This window comes from Akebia trifoliata, chromosome 11, assembly GCF_017979445.1.
Source record: "Akebia trifoliata isolate Shusen 1 chromosome 11, ASM1797944v1, whole genome shotgun sequence".
Taxonomy (NCBI): domain Eukaryota; kingdom Viridiplantae; phylum Streptophyta; class Magnoliopsida; order Ranunculales; family Lardizabalaceae; genus Akebia; species Akebia trifoliata.
The window spans coordinates 49,433,587-49,446,234 of record NC_141385.1 but is presented as its reverse complement, the minus strand read 5'-3'; the positions used below and the strand labels follow the sequence as shown (position 1 = coordinate 49,446,234).

At 32.1% G+C, this 12,648-nt stretch overlaps 1 protein-coding gene across 1 annotated transcript; it reads right to left on the bottom strand.

The window, feature by feature from the left end:
* Nucleotides 1-3,346: 3,346 nt before the first annotated feature.
* On the bottom strand, nt 3,347-3,703 carry LOC147392377 (uncharacterized). Its single transcript, XM_086459178.1, has one exon. It carries the CDS (start codon nt 3,701-3,703, stop codon nt 3,347-3,349), a length of 357 nt encoding a protein of 118 aa, XP_086315304.1.
* Between the last annotated feature and the right edge of the window lie 8,945 nt (nt 3,704-12,648).

The following is a 12,648-nucleotide window of genomic DNA, read 5'->3' as shown; positions in this document are numbered from 1 at the left end:
CAAAATATGAATTTGAGAAACCTTAGAATAAAAAAATAAGAGAAGAAAATCCAAACATACAAAAGAAAGTTGGGGACGAAAGATGTTGATATTTAAAAATGAAATTTTATATTAATTTATTTTTAACTTTTCAATTATTCTTACCTACCTTTTCTTGTCACTATAATTTATTTGTTCTTTTAAATGAGGTTGAGACGCAATAAACAAGCTTTTGTGAAGAAAAAAATGGGTTTTGGATAATATTTTTGGACTTAAGGCACCCACATTTCCCCTAACACCATGAGATAATAATCACAAATATTTTTAAGTATTTGTATTAATGATCTTTAGGAAGCACACGTTTCCTGAAAATTAATATTGATCTCGAGGAAATTTGCATTTTTTCCTTTCATGGAGAGCTTCAAACGTTATTCCAAAGTTCTTATATTTGAATGTTTGAAGCTTTGGTGGAGGCTCTAAAATATTGTTGGAGATTTGAACAGTTCAATCTATTTCTAAACAAAACAAGATTGTCGGTTGATAAGTAAATCCGTTTTTCTTTTCTTTGGTATCAGAAGATATCTTTATACCCTTTGGGATGAGACTATACTATATTCGTATTTTTTGACCTTACGAAAATGTTTCAACGTGTAACATAGTAAGTTAGGAAGCCAGGCTCAGTAAATATTTGTTTGTAAAGTAAAATAATATTAAAAATAGAGAAGGATTTATTTTCAATAAATTTTAGATTAGTTAAAATAATATTTTTCACTTTTTGACAAAGTATACTCTTGATTTTAAAGAGTATCATTAGAGATACTCTTATACGTATTTATCAGATCTTTTGAAAATTATCTAATTGCGTCCTTGAATTACATATATGCAAAAGCAAATTGAATTAGCCAAGTGAGAAACAAAATCGGATTCATTCTAGAGAGGCAAACCGTGAATCATGAGCCGGAATTTGAAAACATAGATAATAACCATCTACCCGTAATTCAAATATTAAATCATTCCAATCACCCACTCTTTTAGAATATTGACCATTGGATCGATCACGTAATTTAGGTTGATTGGAATTTATGTTTAATATCTTAGTCTTCTTTATTAATAAGTTTAGAGGTGAATTAGCCTTCAATATAAAAATGTCACTCTACAATCTACATGCTTTAAAGTTCAAACCAAACCCATTAAAAGAGACCCACAAGCAACCATACTTGATAGTCAGTTGTTTTTATGCGTCCACGTCAGCAGGTTTGAAAAAAACAGTATTTTTGCTGGCGCTGTCTCGTCTATTTTGCTATCAGTTGGAGATGACCGGACACTACGGTACCAAGTCAACAACTCAAATTGTCGTGACTCGTGACCTCGGTATATATATATATATAGTTGGGAAAAAAAAAATCCCTGAAAACGAAACACACACGTGGACGTGAATATGAATTCTTGCTAAGATAAAGAGAAAGTCTTTATTACACTTTTTCTTAATTTGGACACTTGTGTCGTTCGAGTATGACTATGAAGCTTTAAATTTCGGTTGAATCCTTTCCATTACCTGACACGTGTCATATTTTTTGATAGAAAGTTGTTATTGGCATTTTAACTGACAGATCTCCATGAATAATAAGGAATATTTGAAACGCCTCCTTTAAGTTAAATAAATTCAAATTACCACTTTATCCTTCAACCCCAATCATGTTCGTTTAGTCTACTCTGTTCAGAGTCAAGTCTTTTGTTAATCAATTTTTTCATAATTTATCATATGTTTGAATTATTCTTATATTTTTTTTTTCGAATGTGTTTATTTCTAATTTTATCTTTCTTATTATCTCTACTGATCCATTTCAATATCCTCATTTTTCTATGCTTAATTTACTAACACGATATTAATTTCTTAACAATCCAACATTCAATTCCATAAAAGTATAGTCAACTGTCACGTCCTAAGATTTAGGGTAACGGTTATTCCGAATCCCAAGGATGAACTGTCATAACAGATCATAATGATTCTTATTCATGTAATTCTTCTGACCATTTAACCAAATGATGAGTCTATAATTTAAGATTTTGCACTTAAGAGACATAATACACTTTCTAATGGTCTTTTGTTCAAAGTAGATATCAAATTATAAATTATTTATACATATAATGAAGTGGTCAAGTTGGATATTTTTAGACCATAAAGTTTTATCAAACACCCCTTTTTCTAGGTCTAAATTGGGTTGTTAATGAAACAATTTTGGATTAGATTGGTATTAAATTTATGTTGATTTGATAAGATCTTAATTAGTCTCAGACTAATTTTGGTTTGTACTTGACTGATGTGACAAGGGCACATAACTGTTGATTGTATCTCGAAGAAAAAGATCTATGATTTTGTGCCCTGGCCACGTCAACCACGTACAAACCAAGTGAAAATTTTTGAGTCAGAAAATCATAACTCTTTTGTAAATTGACACATTGCTTGCAGAGTTGTAATGTTTGACCCACCCATTACACATTAAAAATCAACTTGATTAGTCATATTGAATATGATTTCTAGCTCCAAGGGAGTAGATTATTCAAGAAGTCACACTTAATTTAATTTAATTAGAACATAGTTAAATGGTAAAATTTATCATCAAAGTCCTTGGTTGATTATCATAAACTTCTCATCATAATTCTATTGTGACCATTAGATTTTTGAGAAATTAAAGGCTTGATGAACAAATCTGTGCATGTAAGTACATATTATAAGAGATCATGAATCAATAAGTTGATGGCCCGCCGCGCATCCATGGTCTATTGAAGATCATGCACACTTGATACATACAATTCTTATTTTTAATATCACATGAAAAGAAAAAAAAAAAAAAAAAATCAAATTTGGATATTCTCTACTTCTCCATAGCTTAGTAAGGAATTGAAATAACTAGGATTAAAAAACCATATAAATTATGCAAATATATCAATAATAATTTTTTTTGAGAACGAAACCAAATAAATCTTGTGCTAATAATACAACAAGAACTCAAACCCAAGATTTAATATCCTATTATGAGATAATATTGTTTCAATCATTCTATCATATCGATCGAATTCCTCCACCACTTACCATAGTCTGAAAATATTTCACTGAAATTCATAACTTGCTGAGGAACACTACGCACCCTGCGCTTTGTATAAACCTTTAATTTCTTCATTTGTTTGCTTATAAGGAAGCACAGCAAACAAGTTGCATATATAAAAGATTAAAACAAGAAGGCAGGAATTTTTGAAATTAGAAATCCCTTTAAGTGGGATTTGTTATTTAATTTCAATTTTTAGACTACCAAAAAAAGAAAAAAAAATATATTGGATTTAGACTTTAAGAGTGATGATTGATTGGTCATGTTTCGAGGAATCCGGTCATTCGAAGAACAGAATTCCTAACTTTGCTCAAATCACGACCCTTGAGAGTCCTACCATTGCCAGTACAGACCGAGAACGCCATAGTTCTTGCAAGTCTCCTATCCACCATTATGTGTGGTGGTACTATTTTTTTCTCCTCATCGGGTTCATCATTTTCGTTTGAATCCGAGTTCTTAGACCATGAATGTGTCGCTAAATTTTTCGAGATGTCGATCGGATGGGATTTTGAAATCTTCTTATTCTTGGTATTGTTAATTTCCATCGACGATTTAATATAATCGTTGTGGTGGTGGCGATGAGGCCAAATCACGTCGGACTCTTGGAAGTCTTCCATGTCGAAATGAGAAATAAAAACAAACACAAATATGAGGAGAAAGATATATGAGAAAGAGAAGAAAGAAGATTATTTTACGGGCACTGAACATGTAATTTATAAGGTGAAGGATTGGTGGAATTGTTTCTCTTTCTTAGATGCTTTGATTAGGCGTCATTTTCAAATGTTGGGTGTGGTCCCTAAACTATTTCTTTGATTTTTTTAATTTTTCTTATGGCTTCTACTTACTTCTCTTTGTAGCTCAGCTAACACTGGTCTTTGACTCTTAGAAATTTCTTGCTCTAGGGTTTAACATGTGATGATCCATTGGCTTTGAATTGAGTCTGGTGTCGATTTCGCAAAAATTTAGAGTTGGATTTACTTGGTATTAAATTGATATTGGTTCGATAAGAACTTTATTAGATTTGATTAAATCTACCATTTTAAGAATCAATGATTCGGGTAAAACATTGATCCCAACTATGCAAATATAAAAACCGAAGATCATAATATATATTAGGGATAAATATCAATAAGATATATAATATTAGAATAGGTATAAATTTCAATCATTGGATTTTGTATTATTTACTTGGTATGGATCATCGTGTATTTTTCACGAGTCACCCGATTTTGAACTAAATCAGTTCTCATATAAATAATTTTAAACTAAATACTTCATTTTAATTATATAATTAAAATTTTATAATAATTAATAAATTTGAACTATGTAATAAAGAGTGTTGATATTCTAACTAGAAAGTATTCACTCGATCAATACTCGGACGACGTGTTACAGATGCAAAACCATAAATCTATTTTCTCGAGATACAGAAATGCACATTTTTACGAGGATTTGCATTTGTGTATCCTGAGGAAGCAAATCTATGATTTCGTATCTGTAACACGTCAATCGAGTATTGATAGAGTGAAGATTTTCTAGTCAGAAAATCATTATTCTTTAATAAAACATAACGATTCTCTTTCTAATGGTTATCCTTTCACCAAAACCTCATAAGTGAGGGTTGAGATTTAATCTTATCGTGAAACTCGTATGAAATATCTCTATCTTTATTTTCAATAGTATCCCTTTAATTTTATTATCTAATCTACCACTCTTATCTTTAAGAATATCCCTCCAATTTAATTGTCTGTCCTCTTCTACCCTTTTTCAATAATATCTTTCCAACTTAATTGTCTTTCTTCATTTCTTCCACTTCAACTACAAAGACGATGATTCGTCCGAGTGAACTCGCTAATTCTCGAGTTGACTCCATCCGATTCTATTAAATGATTTTAGCTTTAAACGAGCCAAAACTGCGGAGCCAGCAAGCTGAGCACCGTTAAAAGAACCTCTTCTCTTCCAACTCGGCGCATTCAACGGCTCTCGCGCCAGTAGCCATAGTCCGTTTCCCGATTGCCACCTAAGCTTATCCAAAACGTTGGCCCGAAGTACAATTATTAACTTGACATCTGAGGAATAGAATCACGACACGTGTTTGTCGAGCGTCATTCGTTACCCACTGAATCCGAATAATTCTACTTTGCGGCAACGTCGACGCTCGTTGTTTTCGTGTGATATTTTTTTAATGGTTCCAAAAGTCTTCTTTGAATAATTCTAGATGGACAAGCAAAGCCAAATAAAGACAAAAGAGTAGGAATCTTGTACTTCTCGGAGTTGGGTAGTTCAATGACTCTGCCACGTAATCCTCCACCTTTTCTTTTTATAATACATACACCCACATAGTGGAGCTAAATAGCATGCTTGGGGTGTGTATATTAGTTCTATGTTTTTAATGATCACACCCGTTACATTCACCTTCTCCAAGTTGATCTTCAATTTGGGCCTGCTTGGTATCCAAAATTTCCAGCCAAAATTTGATAACGATCAGTTATTTTCTATACTTGATTGATTATTTGCTTTGTAAAAATTTTACAGTAATTTCTTGTTAAATAAAATGCAAGGAAAATATTAACTTATTCAATTACTTCTTCAATAGAGCAAGAAATTCCAATTACTCTTACCAAAATTCTATTTTCTTCAACTTATATATCCTTACTTGTTCTTGATGTTTGAATGTTGAAGGAAATACAAACTTGAGGTTGACGATCAAGTAAAAATATTTACCCTAAAGATTTAAGACACTACATCTTTGAGACAAAAAAATCAAGGACTTTTGAGGGCATTTAAATCATTATTTATTTATTTATTTCAAAGAAAAGAAATATATTCGAGGAGTATATCTAAATTATCTAAAGAATTATGATGATCTTATAATTTTTACGCTGAAAATTATTAACATCAACAAATATGGGGTTGGAACAAGAGGACATTTGTAAATGGTTGGGAGAATTTTTAGTGTTTCTTTGTAATTTCTTACGAATTTAGTTTGTGCATACAAATTATTTTCAATATGTATCGTCAAACACCCACAAAAATGTATTTAAGATTTTGTTTATTTTATCTTTGAGTTGTGATAATATGACACCCCCATTGACCCCCCCCCCCCCCCCGCCCCCGGAGTGGAGTTAGGATTTTCTTTTAGTGGGGGTAAACTTCTAGTTCATTGGAGGGGGAGGGGGCAAAAATTAGAGGGGAGATGAGGGAGTGGGGTCAATAGAGTCAAACGGGGCATGTCAGTAGTTCAAAATACAGGGGTATCTCAAATTTAAACATGAATTCAAGGATATCTAAAATGCTCAAAAAAGTTTGAGTGGGGGGGAATTGCCCCTAATGTCTCCTTACTAACTCTGCCCCCCCATCATAGAACAATAGAACATTTCTTTGAGATACATAAGAAAATGAGTTATGATTATACGTATCTTGAGACAAATGATCTACGATTCTGTGATGGGACATGTGTGTGTGTGTGTGTCAGAGAGGGGCATTAGAAAATAAATACACTATCTTTTTTCTTTTCTTTCCTTGAGAGCTGCTATTTACACACCAACTTTTACTTATTATACTCCAAATTAAAAAAAAATTAATAATTAAAAATAAGAAAAAATTGGGGTGCTAATAGAACCTCTTTCTCTTGTTTATATTTTTATTTATTAGATTTAGGATTTTATATGAGCCTAATCGTAATAGTAAATAACTGTTGAAATTGTTTGAAAGTGTTATAATGCTTTGTAATGTTAAGTAATAACTTAAACCAAACTTCTCTAACGTTTGAGCAACATGTTTTAATCTTTAATTAGGGTGTGATAAATAATTTAAGAAATTGAGATGTGATAAATAAAAGTTGGAGTGTCAATAGCAACTTTAACCTGTGATCCTTTATATTTATAGTTGCACCTTCCCTGTCAGATCGATTTTTTAGGATAAATGATTGTTATGCTTGAATGGTTTTACTTCAGAGAAAAGATTTTCTAATCATTAGAAGACTAAAAGAGACACGAGGAAGTGATCCAAGGTTAGATCCTTTCTTCCTTTTATTATTATTATTTTTATTATTGTTTTTGTTTTGAGTTTCTAGATGAATTCCAAGGTCACATGGCATGAGTGGGAGACTGGGAGTTAGGTAGCTATCCAACTCCTGGGATCATTAGATGTTCACTCATGATAGACTAGAGTGAGATTCTTAACGGTAATTTAGTAATTTACACCTTTTGTAAGGGTTTTGAATCATGATCATGGACGTGCACTTAGGTCTTCTAACGAAAGGGACCTCACTTGTGGACCTTGGAGAGGTCTCTCTCCCATTAAACTTTACTAGAAGGTGGCATGTGCGGTTTGCACATGTATTGAAAGGACTTACATGTAATTTAAGGCATTGATGAAAGAGTTATTTTAAATATTACATAATATATATATATATATTATTTTTTAATTTTTAAAGCTAATTACCATTATCTTGGTTTTTAATCAAAATGCCCTTGATCATATTAAGTTAAAATGTAAAGATGGGGGCATTTGTGGGATTTAAAATTTGGTGTCGAAGCACTTCTACTCCGCCTTCTCTCATTATAATATGTGAATATTAGATAATTATATAAATCTAAATGATGACACTTATTCTTATCTTTGAAATTACCTGATTATATCTTTTTACCTAATTTATAAGTACATTTAATATTTTTTAAGACCACTTTTCTTATTATTTATTTATTTTATAATAATCGGAGAGAGTTTTAGTCTTGAATTTTAATCTTGCTATGTATTGTGTTAATTTTTATTATTACAAAATATTAATAAATTAATCTATCGATAGCATGTATTTGCATTGCTAACTATGAATGTGTGTTTTAAATAAATATGATCTAAAGCATATAAAAAAACAAATTAAATAAGGCCTATTCATATAAATCACTGTCGCATTTTAATTGTGATATTATAACATGAATATACGATTTGAATTGACATCAAATCGATATATGACATTGAAATTAAAAAATATTTCATTAATTTCAAGTTGAGAGATTTGCCTGAAACATATTTGTTGCATTTTTAGTACAATAAATCCTAGGAGTTCTATAGCTCTGGAATCTTATTTTATCAAGTTTGTTATTCAACAAATTTAGGAATGAGACCCACATCATTTTAAAATATTAAATACTTGTAATACATTTGTTTCTTTATATCAAATACCTGTGATATCCTCTCTCCTCTCCAAAAGATACCGTTACCCACATGGACCACATTGACAATCCAACATCCAAAAGCTCCAAATTCCATTGTAAATCTAGACTTAAAAAACTTAAAAAAAAATTGGGTTGATCCAAGATTTAGGAGAAAGAATCATAACTGAGGGGATATAACAGGCATTGTTGAGTAACAAACTTGATGAAGTAAGGTTCTCTCGGATTCAAAACTCCAAGGATGTATTTGTAATAAAAATATTATACTTATGTTTGTAAGGTAAATTTTTCTTTAAAATTTTAGAAAAAAACACTTTCCTTACTAAATTCAATACAGATTTTTTTTTTTAAAGTTAAGTTTCACCGTTAACTTTAATTTCAAATTTGGGAGTTCAGTAGCCATCAATTTTAAACACTTTAGATCAATCTCAAAAAAGATTTTTTTACTAGAATTTTCCCATGAAATATAGAAGGTTGTGGTAATGTGATAATGGATGTGGGCCCAATGAACCTAATTAAGATTCGAAACCGTACTATGTTAGTGAGACTATCCTTGTCCAAAGTTTTACTCATTTCCGATGAAAAACACTTTTCCTACTAACTTACTAAGATTTTAACTCTTACTAAGGGTTATTGGGCTCAAATGGATTACCATTGTCATCTAGATTTCATGGCTCATATTAAAAGAGGTAAAAAAAATAAAAATAAAAATTTCTTTTGGGGCTTGATTCAAGGTTTGAAAATGGACAACTAAGCAACTCCCAAATTTAAAATTAAAATTCAACGGTGAAAAGCAACATTTTTTTGAATTTTGATTTTCAAAATTCATAGAAATTTATCCTCTAAAATCTTGTGGCATTGAATCATGTTTTTGGATCTGAATCTTAGTAAGAGCTGCAATCTTACTAAGTTAGTAAGAAAAAGTGTTTTCAATGAGAGGTCAGTGGTTAAACTTTTGAATCAAGATAGTCTCACTAGTTTAGTAAGATTTGGAATCTTACTTAGCTTCATTGGGCCAACATCCATTATCACATTGGAAATTCAACGTCACGACCTTCTATATTTCATTGAAAAATTCAGATAAAAAAATTAAGAAAAAACATAATTTTTGAGACCGATGTAAGGTGTTGAAAATGTATGGCTACAAAACTCTCAAATTTAAAATTAAAATTCAATGGTGAAAATAACATTCTTTTGAATTTTGTTTTTCAAAGTTCATAGAAGTTTATCCTCTACAGCCTTGACAAAGGGTGAGTTCAACGAACTTGTGTAAGAGTTGAGATCTTACTAAGTTAGTAAGATTAGTGAGCTCACTTCGATATAGAGATAGAGACGTTTCATGTAGGCTATTGACATGTAAAAAATTAATGAAATAAATAAATAAATAAAATGAAAATTTTAATATTTTAAAGAATAAAATATATACCTATTTGCTATTTATTTAAGGTAGAGGATGATAACAAACTTCCTTGAGATAATTTTATTTATTTACTTTGTCCCCACCATCGTAATCCGTACCATTAGTGGTGTGGTCCACTAAAGTCACCAATTTTGTTCTAGTTTAATAGATGTCATCTTTTGTCATACATGGCTTAAATAATTGTTTGATCACGAGTCACTTCCAGAGATAAATATAAACATGATATATAATTTCAATGAATTTAAAAAAATTAAGATAAACATGATCCAAGTTACCAATGAATCGGGTCCGATTTGATACCGATCCAATAAGAAACTTTTACTTTTTGTAGCTGAGAATCCACTAAGCCACGTTATAATATTATAAAATAATTATTATTTAAACTATATTTATATATAAAAATAATAAATCAGACCACTTTTTACTGTTTGACTATTCAAGATGAGACACTGGGTTTAAAAAACATGCTAGCAATTTCCAATAAGGGTATGTTTGATTGCATGGAAAGTCACTTTCCATGGAATTTGAAATCCATGGAAAATTAGTTGTGGAAAATAGGTAGGGTTGAAAAATCAAATTCCATTGTTTGATTTCACATGGATAAAATCATGGAAAAATATGAGAAAAAAGAAGAAGAGGAGAAGGAGGAAGAAGATGATAGGAGGGGGAGAGGAACAAGAAGATGACGAGGAAAAGGGAGGGGGGAGGATGTGGCGACAACAGTGGCGGCCACAACGGCGACGACGGCGGCGATGGTGGCGGCCACGACGGCGACGATGATGGTGGCGACCACGACGGCGACGGTAAAGGTGACGACCACGACGGTGACGATGGCGACGGAAGTAAATGAGGAAGATGGGGGGAGAACGTGGTGGTAGTGGTGGCGGATGAGGTGAGGGATGGAGAAGAAGGAGAAGAAGAAAAAGAAGAAAAGAGATAGAAGGTGGTCGAAGACAGAGCCGATGGCGACGGCGATGGTGACGACGACGACGACGAGGAGGTTAGTGTAATGGTGATGGTGGTGGTGATAGTGGTGGTGATGGTGGTGGTGGTGAAGAATTGATGATGGAAAATATAGGTGGATTTCATTTTCCCACCCATATGGGTGGGAAAGTGAAATCCATGATTTAGTGGACTTTTTGAATGGAGTGGAAAATGAATTCCATTTCCATGTGCAATCAAACACTTGAAAAATGCCATTTTCCATGGAAATTGATTTTCCACCCTATTTTCCATGTGCAATCAAACATACCCTAATTTTGGTCCGGTCCGGAAAATAGGGAAAAAATTTTCTATAACATGAGGGCATATTGCTAATTGCACCCCCCCTCCCCAATCAGTGGATGACACCTGTAAATGACACACTAAAAAACTTTTAACTGTTAAACCTAGGAGTGCAACTTGGTTCGGGGCAAAATTGGAACTGAGCCAACATAAGTCAGTTCCACTAAATTAGAACCAGAACTGATCTGAATCAAGCCGAATTTCCATTAGAATCGAATCAAACCAAACTAAACTAAGGTCGGTTTGGTTCTATGGGTTGCAAATATCTTATAAAGTTTGCTTGGAAGTAATATATTTTAATGAAAAAAAAAATTCTTATAAAAAGTCAGTAATCTTTCCATAAAATGTCATTAATTTATCCTTAAAAAATTCATTAATCTATGTCCTAATTCCTAAAATAATTCATAATAAATTAATATATATCTTATATATATTATAGAGGTTTAGTTCTATAAAGCCTTGAACCGAGAACCAAACTGATTCACCATTTTCTTAACCTAGAACCGAATTGCAACTTGTTCCAAATCAACTCAAAGTTATCAATTTGTTGAAGCTGCACCCCTAGTTAAACTTAAAACCATGTCGGTGGGCCTCTGCCTTTTAAAAAATGAGTGATGAAATCAAACGAGTTACATTGGAAGTCACTTGATTCAAAAACCAAAACTTCAAAAGAAAAGAACACTCCTAATTGACAAAAGCAGCTTCCATCATTGAATTCAGGACTTTTTATGGATGGGATTCAGATTGATTTGGTATCAGTCCGATAAGGTTATATGGACGTTGAGAAGGGTGAGTTTTGTTGACTAAAATCCGCAACAAATATTTTGTTTTTAATAAAAAGTACCTTTAGATACATTAATGTATTTGAAATAGTTTATAATAATAATAATAATAATAATAAGAAACACTATTTTTATTTTTAAAATTCACTTGCAAAACAACAAAAGGTCCCAAAGATTTTGACCCTTTACCCTAATAGCACGCAATCCATTCCTTGTAGTATGTATGTAATATAAATATAAATCATATATATAAATATAATTTATATGTTTACTAACATGCAGTCTCAGATAGGTTTCTTTATCCTAAATAGGCTGATCCGAACAAATAGGGTCTCCAAGCAATTGATTTTTCGAACCAATTTAGATTGGATCTTATTTTAGTCCATCTGCTTTAGATAATTTCTGATTCGAGACAGCTAAATAGGTCCAAAGTTTATGCATTTCTATATACTATCTAAAATGTAAGTATTGGCACCAACAGGTTCAAGATAATATTAAAAAAAAAAAAAAATGGGTAAATTCTACTGTCCATTAAAGCATCTAGAATGGAGAATATAGCAAAGAAATGTTATTAGATGAAAACCTGATACTTGGGTTTCTTGAGCAATGCAGAAAGTGACCAAATATTTTTTTTCAACTCGAATTTGTTGCTGCTAAATCCTTTAGCAATGCGAAGGCATCTTCAGCTGAGCCTAGGAGGTATCGTGCACTGGAGCGCTTTCGGCCAACGGCACAAGAGAAGTAATTATCTTTCTTGAGATCCAGCACTGATGAACCCTCATTCCACCTAATACTGTCCTGAGGAGACTGCCAGCCTCTACCACTGCTGTGATTGGTGGTTCTCTGGTTCAGGCTTGGAGAGGTTCTCTGAGTCTTACCAAGAGATGTCTTGGACCCAT